The following is a 12794-nucleotide window of genomic DNA, read 5'->3' as shown; positions in this document are numbered from 1 at the left end:
CTAAGTCGGACGTAGCTAAGCCCGACGTTAGAGTTAAGACCTACTTTTTTACGCCCAGCTGGTGCACTCCACTCCTGATGCGTAGTGCTTGGTTCATGAGTGCCTACAGATACCAAGAGATGCATCAATTATGTGTGTCTCATGGTATTAGTGATGGACATGGATAATATAGAACTACTTTGTTAAAAACATTTTAGATCTTCCAGAAATGTATAAACATTTAAAATGTTCTCGCACTGTCCCCCCTCGCACCTGCACGTCAGAGGAGGGACTAAACAGAGACATAACCTCACATTACAGTGTAGTACAGAACTACAATTATCTACCAACAAAATGGCCAAAAGATATTCTGCTCAGAGAGCCTTGGAGCTAATAATGGATGAGAGTGAGTGGAATGCATTAGAAGAACACGGTGAAGTGGAACAGGAAGACATTTCTGAAGATGAGGATGATGTGGAGGTAAACTCATAATTTGACAGCAAATTGGAAGATGCACTTGACTCAGAGCCAGCTGCTGGAAGACCCCCACAGCCAGCCGCAGGAAGACCCCCACAGTCAGCTTCTGGAAGACCTCCACAGCCAGCTGTGAGGTCTGTGGACCCTCAAAGGACTCCAAGACACAGACTACATGCAGCAACTGCAACAAATGGGGCGAAGCCTGCGAGCTAGTTCAGGCAGTCAACTCGAGCAATTATGCTGCATTCATACATAACGCCCCCTTGCCACTCTACAACCAACCAAACAGAGTCTCCTTAATATGCCGCTCTATTTAATCTGACAGATCTCTCCCCATGCATTGCTTGTTGCTGCTATTGCTGCAGCTACCTCTACGTCGCTGCTGCTTTCCCGCTGCGTTCACTTGCTATTGCTGCGTTCATTTGCTATTGCTGCGTTCATGTTCCTGCTGCTGTGTTTCATGTTGCTGCTGCTTGCCTGCCGGTGCTGTCCTTAAAAATGTCTATTGCAATCTCCGACTCTGGAACCGAATCATCATACGCAAGAAGCCGTAAGAAATGCCTCATTCCCGAAACACAGGCTAGCTCAGAGCATGGTTCAGACGCCGCTGGAATGAGCCACAGCTCCCGCATGACACACATTCAGGTGTCCCTTCCGTCCTCATCTGGGCCAGAGGAAGTCCCGAGTTCTACGCCAGCTCCGGTAACAACCCCTCTCTTGTGTGTCAGCTAAGAGTCGCACTGTCTCTCGGTCGGTGGGTATTTAAACACCAAAAAAGGCAGGAGCAAGCTGACTCCGGTATTCCCAAAGTACCTGCCATCCTGTCCAAACTTCTCGAAGTAAAATCAGCGCTTGAAGCCTTTAATTGCACGATATATTCCCGTGAACAAACTCGATTTCCTCTACCTGCAATGTAAACAAATGTTTCTACTTCCGCGTTCAACCACGTTGTGCCGCTGGCGTCACACTCCCGAGGATTCTGGGAATTGGAGTCCCAGATCCAGCCACGAGTTCTAGCTTCCTGCCCCCTGCAGCAGCAATTCCTTAGGAATCGCATCTTGGCAGGTATATAATACTATTCTGCATAAGCAATGTTTTATTATTGAAATATTTGGCCTGCAGTAAGTCATATTTGAGGCAATTATACAGAAGTTGTATGTGTATAAGTATTTATACTAGGCCTACTATAAATCAATGAAATTAAAAACGGAAATAAATTAACAATTTCCATCACGTGAATATGAAGGGAAGCTCGATACATTTTTGACCGTCATTTTAGACTTCAATCTCCTACAGTGTATTTTCTATGAATACCATGAATCATTCTCTGCCAAGCGGCCATGTACATTTAATCACCAACCAAAGAAGAGTTTTTCCTCACAGGAATTAAGCTCTACCTGCAATATCTGCCCCTCGCTGGGTGTGCCTCAGGAGGCTTCATGCTGCAAATCGTTTCCAAGCTCTTTCTAATCACAGATGTTCGTCAAATGACCTTATCACAGGCATAAATCAAGGTTTCTTAGCAGGTTATGCTGGCTCCCAGGGATCCATGTCTGTTGAAACCTGCACTCAAGACTGAAGTTTGCACTGAAGGAGCCAGGAGTATTACACGTGCTGCTATTTAAACGTTTAAAAACACGACAGGCCCCTAGCCTAGTGCTAGGAGGAATTATTCTAGCAACGTTTCTTTATTGACCCGTTAGTTCCTCACGATTATTCTGTTAAGAGTATTATTAACTACTAAAGATTTTCCCGTTTCTTTGCTCTGTAGATGACATGGCAGGGAAAGCAGACATCCCATATGCCTTCTGTGGCATATATATTTAAGGTTTTATAATCAAATGTGCATTTGGTTGCCATAGTAGCCCACGTTTCTTTGACACCTCATCAGAAGCATTATGCTGGATTCTCTGCAATACCTGTAAGCACCCCTTGGTGTCCATTTTGTAACCATTTCCTAGTTGTTAACTTTCCCAGATAAAACTTTTCAACAGCAAGGCCTACCTCTTTCAGAACAGGAACTGGAAGCCCTTCCACACGTCTAGAATTATCGGTATCATTCTCGATAGTGTGCTGATGCAAGCTTCACTGCCACCAGACAAGCTGTCCCGCATCAGAACAGCCATAATTACAATTCATGTTATTTATTTAGCGCCTTTCCAAATGTTCAAAGTGCTCTACGTTATACTACATATTAGACTTGTAATACATTCAATACTGATTACTGCCTTCAATTATGGTCTCCCACTGGTAGTCTCTCTAAAAGAGATGTTTTATATTTATAAGGAACAAGCGCTAGCCTTTCTGTTCAAACCTTAAGGCACCATAGTATAGGTCACGTTCACACCTGCTTGGTTAGTACTATTGAATCGGTCCCTGTAGCGTTAACCCCTTGATGCAGTTCGTTGGATTGGTGTGGAAGCAGTCCGATACCTCTGCTCCGCCTAAAAGAGGTGGTCTCGGGTTGCTCGCTAGTAAACTCTGGAGAGGTTCATCGCTGGTGTGACGTAGTCCGCACCAAAACATGGGAAACAACTATTTGCGCGTCATCGCTTGTTTTGCTATCTATGCTGTGTGCAACATCCAGTAACCTATAGGGTCATGCATTCATTCTGGTGACTGCTTACCTCACTGGTCCCCTGTAGAGAAAAGGCAGTGGTACAATCTCATCAGAGCCACCTGTCATCGGTGAAACCTCCTCACTGCATAACGTCTCATTATGTGTTATAATGTTTTTAATGCACGTTGTCTGATTTATAATCCTATGCGCCGGCCGCAGAGTCTGTTGATGCACTCTCCAGATTAACAGCAGTATGAAAATAACCTGCCAATGCTCCATGATGCAGGCTACTGTAGAAATTGCTGGGATCTGCATTTTATCCGCTTAATGTCCCGCCAATTGTTGAAAAAGCATCTCCGTACAATGACTTTAATTTACAGTTCATAGTCTGTTTGAGGTTGCCTGGTAGCATCCAAGAGTGTAAAACATTAAGTGGGATGCTACTGTATACCAAAAGGCTTCTGTGCGAGGTTTCTAAAATAAGGTCATCCTTGTAAGTTGGATAGTTAGTTTGCTAGTTAGTTTGCTAGTTAGGTTACTGCAGAGGTGCGCAGTATAGAGAGGCAAGTCATATCCCGACTATCACGGGGGTTTGTCAAAACGGAGCACATGGTGTAGTCCAAACGATAGCTGGGGATTCTGGGTAGTGTAGTGTCTTCTGCCATCCTTTACTCCGGAAAAATATTTGTTTCTCCGAAAATCGAAGGGGAAAAATACAAAAGCATTGCACACAATTTAAACCAATAAATGTTAATTAACAAGGATAATCTCGTGTTTTTTAGTCGATGAGTAGTGCAGATATCACTGTAAAATCAATCGACAGTAAGGGGAATACTTACTTCCGGGTGTACAATTCGCCGTTATCCAATGGGAATGGACGCTCACATTGCCTTTAAGGGCAGCCGACACAAACGAATGCTGTGCTTCCATGAGTGTCAAATCCCGCCGCAGGTGGGAATACATTGCAATCAGTTGAAAGCTATTTGCGTCCCTTTATGACGCTGAAGGAGCCTAGGAGCGTCACAACTGCACGCCACGGGACCCTGACCAAACGTCGCTCCTGGACGATTATGGAGTGAGAGTGTGTTGATTATTGAGGTAGAATTGTCCGGGGCTACAGAAAAACATTCGGGTCAGGCCAAAATATTATTTTACCGACAATGTGGAATTTATTGGCTACATATTACACAGATTATGCACAGCGGGAGCAGCAATAACCGTCAAATAATCATTCAGACAGGGGAGTTCCGCACCGCCTGCCGCTAGGGGGTGCTGCAGCGCCCTCAGCAACCCCCTTCCCGCGCCAATCACACAATCCTGCCTATTATCGTAATAAAAGGAATACTATTACCTACACTGACACATGCAGGTAAACCAGTTCAACAAGTCACACAATGCTGTCTGGCTAATGCTAACAGGCTAATTATCATACTAAAAGGGATACATTCAAGTGTCCCAACACATTTCAGAAAGAACTGTTTCTGCCAGAACCAGAGAAGAGTTCAATGAATTGTTGTAACTAATTAACTGATAAGATACAAGTAGAGTTTAAAATATTGCTAGAGATATAATTTCACATACTTTTATCAGAAATAATTTATTAATTTATTCAATTCTGTTCTTAATTCAAAATCTTAACAGAGGACACATTTAGAACATAGTTATAGTGAATTATCAAAGACATTATATTTCTATTTGTGTTTTATTTCCACATGCATAAACATATAAGAAGGGTGGGGTCCATGACAGGTGCTCATGCTATTTTGACTACCACACTGTAGTTGTAATATTACAACAAAGACATCTTGACAGCTGCTCAAAATCAAATTTGTATTCCACAATAACTAAATATGTACATGTTCTAGACATTGTAATAATCAGGCATTTTACTTACTTGAATCTGACAAATCCAGTCCAATAAAACAAAGAGATGTTGCTCGTTTGAAGATTCTGAGGTTTTGTGAGTGTATGGCCAGAGGGCAGGACCAACACATTTACTATACCCAATAGCATTGTGAGGCTGAACAAAAGGTCCTATTGACTATATAAATGTAGTCCTTAAAAAACAAAAACATTTACTGACTTTTTTAGGATAGCTTAAAGTAATGTTGTAAAATTACAACAGTGGGCCTTACAGGGTTTAAAGATGTCAAAGCAGGAGGAGATCCTGAGCAGGAGAGAGTTTCAGGCAGATAGCATCCTCTCTCATCCTGGTAAGAATGCATTTCTGCTATTTGCCGTTTGTAATATTTTGTAATATTTCACTGTAATATTTTTGACTTGAATCCTAATGTATTTTTGACATGTATCTAAATTGATTCTTTTCTAATCAGGTAAACAGAGCACCGACAGTGACATCAAGGAGCCCGTTGAATGCTCAGAAGAGACCATCCTCAGGTGATGGGAGTCCACCAAACGGGACCGCAGCAGGAGTCACATCACATTTACATTACATGTCACTTGTTAGACGCTTTTATCCAAAGCTACTTACATACATTCAGTACTGTGGACAATCCCCACAGGACCTAATGGCACATTGTACAGTGAAGACAAAGAGAGGATGCTGTAGACCAGTGGTTCTAAAACTTTTTCTGTCAGGCCCCCCCTTTGGAGAAAAAAAAAAGTCGGGCCCCCCCAACACAAGTAGTCAGGATCAGTGGCGGCGCCAGGAATTTATTTTGGGGGTGCTGTGGGGTAGCTTGACGTTTCATAGAGGGTGCTCAAACATTTAGGGCTTCCCATTAATGTACCGGGCGCTACAGTGGAATTTTCTACTGCAACAACCCCCATGCATATACACAATGTACCCGCGACTTACAATGAAGGCTCGATCAGCTCACGGCATATAGGTGTAAGCAGGGGTAAAGTGCTAATTTTATAGGTGGTGTGTGTGGACCTCACATAGGGGGGTCTGGGGGCAAGCTCCCCCGGGAAGATTTTTAAATATTGAAGTTAAAAGCATCAATCTGGTGCACTTTGAGAGCAAAATGAAGAGATCTATGGATACATCTCTCAACACCCATTTGAAACAGAATTGTAAACAGATTTACTTTTTCAAAATGTGAGGTAATTGTGAGTTATGACCAAGTCACGAAATGCAGGAAACACTATAAGGACATGTATACACACAGTGGCCACTTTTTTTTATTCAAAGGAAAGTGTTTAGTTTGCTCGATGATGCTCCCAGTTGTGCTTATATCAGTGAATCAAAAGATGTTGTATTGTTTAATCATTAAAGTCGTGTCCCGGTTCAAAGTGTTGGTCCATAGTGGTGGTGATGCTGTGAATACTGACGTGGTTCTGCGCGTTTTGGAGCCTTTGTTTCTGCACACTGTGCTGAACACCATAACAGAAGTAGATGATTAAACCTGTAGGAAAAAACGTTACATCTCAGATGGGTTACATTTTCGTTTTTTGCAGTTTTTCTTTCAATAAAATGTGTAATTTAAAGTTTATATTCTTCACATACCTATTGCCATCCACACTGCATAGCGGATCCACGTGTCTGAGCCTAGTTGAACCATAAGATAGACATTGACAAAGGTGCTGAAAATAGGAAGCAGCGGAATAAAAGGAACCTGTAAACATGAGAGAGAGAGAGAGAACAAAATTGGAAAATTATGTCATAACAATGAAAAGGTATTCAATTTTCCTGCTAAAAAGTATACAGATGGAAAGAATATAGTATAGAATATAATATCTTGTTCTTTTTAATATTGTAAATCCGGCACGACATATTGCACATTTCCGCTCCACGCTACCTCTTTTTTAAATCCGCATAACTCTCCACTTATAATATAATATTGTTATATTTTATTATATTTAACTGCACTCCTTTCCTTTCCTACATAACTAGATTTTGTGTAAATATTGCCTTTATTTTTCATTTGTTGCAATAGTCTTAAATTAATTTGATTTAAATAGCTTTTATAAGTATACTATTTATTCCTCGTATGTGCAAACCTACTTGGTAATAAAATCGATTCTGATTAGTTATCAAAATGCATGTACCAAATTGGTCCAATAGGTGTCACTGTTGTGCTTGGTGTAAATTGTTATATACTGTGCATGTTTAACTCAGGTGACAGGTGTTGCTGGACGGAGGATCACAAACAGTTAAATGTTGTTGTTATGGATTGATAGTATTTAACTGGCTATAATATGAGAAATGTTTATCAGATACCATATTATTATTTTAGAGATATGTCATCAATTTGAAAGGCTGCTATGTTCTAAATTAATTACATTTTTTCCATAAAGTTTTTTGATATACAACGTTGGTTTAGGATACATACTATACTAGCCATTGATATTTTTATGTCAAGTATGACATATTATTCTACAACGTTTTATGGAAGGCTCTGTGCACTTAGGTTAGATGTAGTATACCATGAAAGCAGCTTTGGTGGCGTTCTGTGGTTGCCTCCAGATGATCAGTGTGATGAAGACGAATAGCAGTACGATGATAAAGACACAAAGTAAACTCCACCACTCCAGGGCCTGCAGGGAGTCCACAGCGCTATTTATGACGAGGCTTAGGATGATAGCTAAAAAGACTGAGGAGAACAAGGCAAGTCCAGTGATTACTAACAATGAAAATCATGTATATGCTGTATAGAGGATTGTGTTAGAAAGACCACTTACTCATAAAAACAGTTAAGACAGTCACATTTTTTGATGTCCGTGAAGTGGCTTGTGAAGGAGGATACAATATTCCAGTAACTGAAAAGGGTTCTGGTTTGCTGTCCTCGCTGAGGTGTTCTTGGTACCTGTTAAAGTAAAGACAATATAACTATGCAACCAAGCCTTGAGGAAACAATATTTTCTATATCGTGATATGTTTGACTTAAACAGGGAGGTTTGGTGGATCTTGTTGTCCTTTTTTCCTCTGGTCAACCAATGTATTCAAATCCCTGTCTATTATAAAGTTATGTACTATTAATGTTTCCAAGACACACATGTCATCTTATTTAATGATAGGGTTGTGCGTTGGTGTTCGGATGAGGGGGTCAGGTTCAAACCCCACTACAGTCACCATGTCGTTGTGTCCCTGAGACACTTCACCCCAAATTGTTCCTGTGGGGATTGTCCACAGTATTGAGTATGTAAGTCGCTTTGGATAAAAGCGTCTAACAAGTAACATGTAATGTAATTTAATATGTTGTCATTATCAGGAGGTTAAATGGAAGAAAGAAATGCAAAAACTTCACGGATTCTAGCTCATAGCAACATAAACATGAGCTCTTTTCACAAACAATCATAGTAGTAGTTAACAATTGAGTAATAATACCACACATATTTTCATTATTACTTTAAATGAAGTGCTTCTGTATGGCTCATACGGTATGGGTGGTTAGAGCTGGTGGCTCATGTACTTTGGCTCAGTCCCCACTGTGTCATCCCCTCTATCTCCCACTGTCCAACAAAGGCTAATCTGAGCCCAAAAATATTAAAAAAGGAAATGATCAAACCTTAATATTAGGATGCATATGGCAACAAGAGTGTATGCAAAGAGGGTTCCAATGGACATCATATCAACCAGCGCCTTCAGGTCAAACAACAACGCCATGACCGCTGAAAGACATGAACAATAATAAGAAAAATACTGTCATTGAATAATATTTAAACTACAACTTTCAGAAAATTACTGAGAAAAAGCATTCAAATGAATCTGACAAACTTTACCTGCTACAGCACCTGAAACCAGTGTCGCTATAACAGGACTTTGTCTTTCACTCATTTTACTGAGAGGGCTAAAGAGAAGTCCATCTCTGGCCATGGCAAAGAGAACGCGGGGCATCGGGAACATTGATCCTAGTAGGCTGAGGGGAAAAGAACAAAGAAGTCATGTATATAAATGAATATGTACTGTAACTCTGATTCAAATGATCTTCGTCTACAGCAGGGGTGTCAAACTCAATTCCATTGCGGGCCACATTAGCATGGTTGCACACAAAGGGTCGGTGGTAACTATATAAATATACATATATAAATATATAATATATATAAAATAATGTATTATATGACATTATTGCCTCTGACTTGGATTATTATCGGATAGGATAATAACTTAGTAATTAACTACGTCTGAAAGAAGAAGTCAAGGGCAAATAATTGCAAGTTTCTTCAGTGCGCATGTCACAAAACGAGATGCATTGTGGGACATGTAGTTTATGGGCAACCTGCTTCTGTAAAGTGGCATGTAACAGTATAATAAACATATTATATTCTTTGCAAGCTCTTGCGGGCCACATCAAATGTAGTCGCGGGCCGGATTTGGCCCCCGGGCCTTGAGTTTGACACCCCTGATCTACAGGATGTACTGTATTAGCAAAGGATAACATTAAGTAATTGATACATGTGGCAGTTTGTTAAAGGCACACTGTGTTTCATACCTTGTTGACAGTGCACAGAGGGATCCCACAGACACTACATACTTTGCAGGGCCCCAACCGATGTATGTGAAGGCCACAGGCAAGGGGCTGTTAACACTGAGCAAATAGTACGGCATCATGAGAGTCAGGGCCGCAGACACACCAAAGTAAGCTAGGAAGCAGATGAGGAGTGACGCCACAATGCCGAGTGGGATCGACTTCTGGGGGTTTTGAACCTCCTCCCCTGAAAAAAACCCACATTATTATCATAACAAAGTCAAAGTCAACTTTATTGTCAATCTTCAAGTTTGTATGTACATACAGAGAGATCGAAATACTGTTTCCCACAATCCCGAATATAAAAACAAATGTATATAAAATATAAAAATATGTGCGCAAATATGTATATATACACAGTCAAAGACACATTTTTACATGTGCACATATTAAGATCTAAATAAAAACACAATAATCAATATATACAAAATAACAGTCACTTCAATATTTTGAGAATGTACATTAGTGCAGATTGTCCATCGAATGTGCAAAAATAAATATTAGTGTTAGATTGTCCATAAAATGTGCATTATTGTAATAACGTTGTTATTATTATAACGTATAGTAACTTATTATGTTCTATATCGTGCTATGGCATGCATCCCCTCTTCTTCTCTCTGTGTGTACCGCACATGAGTGAAATAATTTACCTGTTGTGGCAATGCAGTCAAATCCAACAAATGCATAAAAGCATGTGGCTGCGCCTGCTAATGTCCCCTCAAAGCCAAAAGGGAAAAATCCTCCAGTGCCAAATATAGCGGTGTCGTTCATCGATGTAAAGTTTCTGTAAAGAATAGGCAGGTTGATGCTTGGTCATGCAACAATAATCTGCCAACCAAATAATAACTTAATATTTGTAACCAACATTTAAAAAGAAAAGCCAACATTAGCAGCCTTAAAAATACGGTTACTTAACAATAATTGTATTAAAGGGGTCCTATTATGCTAATTTCCAGGTTCATATTTGTATTTTGTGTCTCTACTGTGAGATATTTCCATGCTTTAATGTTCAAAAAGCTATTTATTCTTCTCATACTGCCTGTGCTGCAGCACCTCTTTTCACCCTCTGTCTGAAACCAGAGCCCAGTCTGCTCTGATTGGTTAGCTTGGCGGCTCTGTTGTGATTGGTCAACCACTTAAATGTGGTCCGCCACTTAGCCTATCAAATATAATGTGTTTGAGTGCTAGCCAATAGAAGTGCAATTGTTACAAAGTGATGTCAATATGTTACAGAAATAAATAACACACTACAGTAAAAGGAAAAACCCAAAAAGCATAATTGGGCCCCTTTAAATACAGCAGATAACGACATCAGAAGTTGAGTTGGTGTCGTATGTTGTGGAAACGTTTTACATGTTTGAATTAAAATAATAAGAACCCGTACTCATATGGATTTAGCAGAGATTCTTCACCAAGTTGCCAGTTGTTGATGTCCCCCTTAACGACTCCAGCGAGGATAACAAACAGCAACACCAGGACGTTCACTGCTGTAAAAACCTTATTTACAACAGCTGACTCTTTGGCGCCAAATGCAAGAATCCCTGAGGGAAACACATCAAATATAAAGTTGGTGATGAAACATGGAACCTTGTTTGTATAAAGATATGAAAATGTCATTAAAATATATCATAAAATGTGATTATCTACGGTTTTTTCCTTCACTTTCCACACATAATTCATAATAATAAATGTGTACACATGCCAAAGGGTCACAGGGGTTTATATTATGAAACTTGCCTGCCAATAGCATTATGAGGGCAGCTGCAAAGAAGTCTGGGTAGGGAGCCAATCCAGTTAAATTCATGGCAGCCTGTTTCCCCAGAGAGTTGGAGATTAAATTTCCAATAAGATCATCAAAGGTCCCACTCCATGCTCTGGCAACACTTGACGTCCCTTAAAAGCAGTAAATAAATAGATTTTTAAATGCAGTATATAAAGCATGGGTTGAATGACAAAATAAATGGCTAAATAGGGCAACCTGTGTTATAAAAATAAACATATTATCCAACCTATCTTTTTATTTTAGACTTGAGGCTTGTATGGAGCAATGTCACTGTTAAGAGGATAGAAGTGACTTTTCCAAGATGACTATTAAACCTTTCTCACACAGTAAATATATATAGCAATATCCCTACCTATGACATAGGACAGCAACAAGTTCCAGCCGGTGATGAAAGCCCATATCTCGCCCACAGTCACGTAGCTGTAGAGATAGGCAGAACCAGTTTTGGGAACACGTGCTCCAAATTCAGCATAGCAAAGTCCTGCAAAGACGGAGGCCACGGCTGCTATCAGGAAGGCAATGATGATACTCGGGCCGGCCACAGCTCTGGCCACTTCTCCCGACAGCACGTACACACCGGCCCCCAGCGTGCTGCCGACCCCCAGGGCCACCAGGTCCAGAGTGGTCAGGCATCGGCGGAAGTTGGACACCTCTCCTTCAGGCTCCAGAGGTTTCCTACGGGACAGGCTCTTCAGAAACAGCAGGATCTTTGCACCTGACATCCTGCTAAAGAAAGACATTTAATTGTTTGCTGAAGGTAGAGAATCATTAAACAAGACTTAAGCATATATGAGTAGGAAAAAGTAGGAAAGTAGGAAGTAGGAAAAATACCAGTTGTGTATTACACATAAAGAAAACTATTCCAACAATAACACATACTCAATACATTTTCTCTAGAACATAAAGTGAAAGGCATATTTCCAAAGCAAATGCTCCCTTTAAACATTTTTAGACACCAACTAACTCTCCTTTCTTAATTTGAAACATTTGTCTCATTGCAGGAATCTTGAGTCATAAATAAATGCTGCAATAGTTTGAATGTGTAAAACGGGTGCGAGAGACACACAGGTTGAACACTGCATTTATTTATTATGTGTGTTTGCTGTAAGATTGATTTTACACAGGAATACTTTCATCCACATGCAAAGTCAATTATTTAATGACACTGTGAAAGATATAAATATAATTTAAAACAAGTACCATGTTTTTTTTAGCTAACATAGATAATATCCAGTATAGTATAGGTTGTATTCCCATAAGAAAGACATCCTTACCTTTCCTCTGAATGCTGCAATGTGACTGTGTTTTGATCCGTACTCGTCCACACACTACCCGTGAGGATAAATCCACTCACTGTGAAATTGTTGCGGCTCAACATTTTTGACAGATTATGTTACATTTCATACATACATGTCATTTCTGAAAAGAGAGGATCAGTTTGATTGGTTTGAGGGCTTTTCTGGCATGTCAAACAATAACAGGAATTCCATAAATGACTTTATGTGTGTGCAGATGGAGGCATTCACGCCAAAATGTGCTTACATTTTTATAAATAAATCAAACA

At 40.2% G+C, this 12794-nt stretch overlaps 1 protein-coding gene across 1 annotated transcript; it reads right to left on the bottom strand.

Moving 5' to 3' along the window:
* Positions 1 to 6241: 6241 nt before the first annotated feature.
* Positions 6242 to 11952, bottom strand: LOC117458022 (cationic amino acid transporter 2). The gene is made up of 11 exons (XM_034098259.1): positions 11583 to 11952; positions 11185 to 11340; positions 10826 to 10988; positions 10098 to 10231; positions 9412 to 9634; positions 8702 to 8838; positions 8488 to 8590; positions 7661 to 7785; positions 7406 to 7572; positions 6486 to 6594; positions 6242 to 6384 (listed from the first exon to the last, which is right to left on the bottom strand). The coding sequence occupies exons 1-11, from the start codon at positions 11950 to 11952 to the stop codon at positions 6242 to 6244; spliced, it is 1830 nt and encodes a 609-aa protein (XP_033954150.1).
* Between the last annotated feature and the right edge of the window lie 842 nt (positions 11953 to 12794).

This window comes from Pseudochaenichthys georgianus, chromosome 14 (genome assembly GCF_902827115.2).
Source record: "Pseudochaenichthys georgianus chromosome 14, fPseGeo1.2, whole genome shotgun sequence".
In the NCBI taxonomy this organism is placed as follows: Eukaryota; Metazoa; Chordata; class Actinopteri; order Perciformes; family Channichthyidae; genus Pseudochaenichthys; species Pseudochaenichthys georgianus.
Note: the sequence above shows the minus strand (reverse complement) of the source record. Positions and strands in the feature narration are given on the sequence as shown.

Coding starts and splice junctions, on each gene's coding strand:
- LOC117458022 (XM_034098259.1), bottom strand. CDS start 11,952: ATGTCAGGTGCAAAGATCCTGCTGTTTCTGAAGAGCCTGTCCCGTAGG. Junction 10,989..11,184: donor CCTCATAATGCTATTGGCAG/GCAAGTTTCATA, acceptor TGTTTCCCTCAG/GGATTCTTGCATTTGGCGCC. Junction 6,595..7,405: donor CCACCAAAGCTGCTTTCATG/GTATACTACATC, acceptor TCATGTTTACAG/GTTCCTTTTATTCCGCTGCT.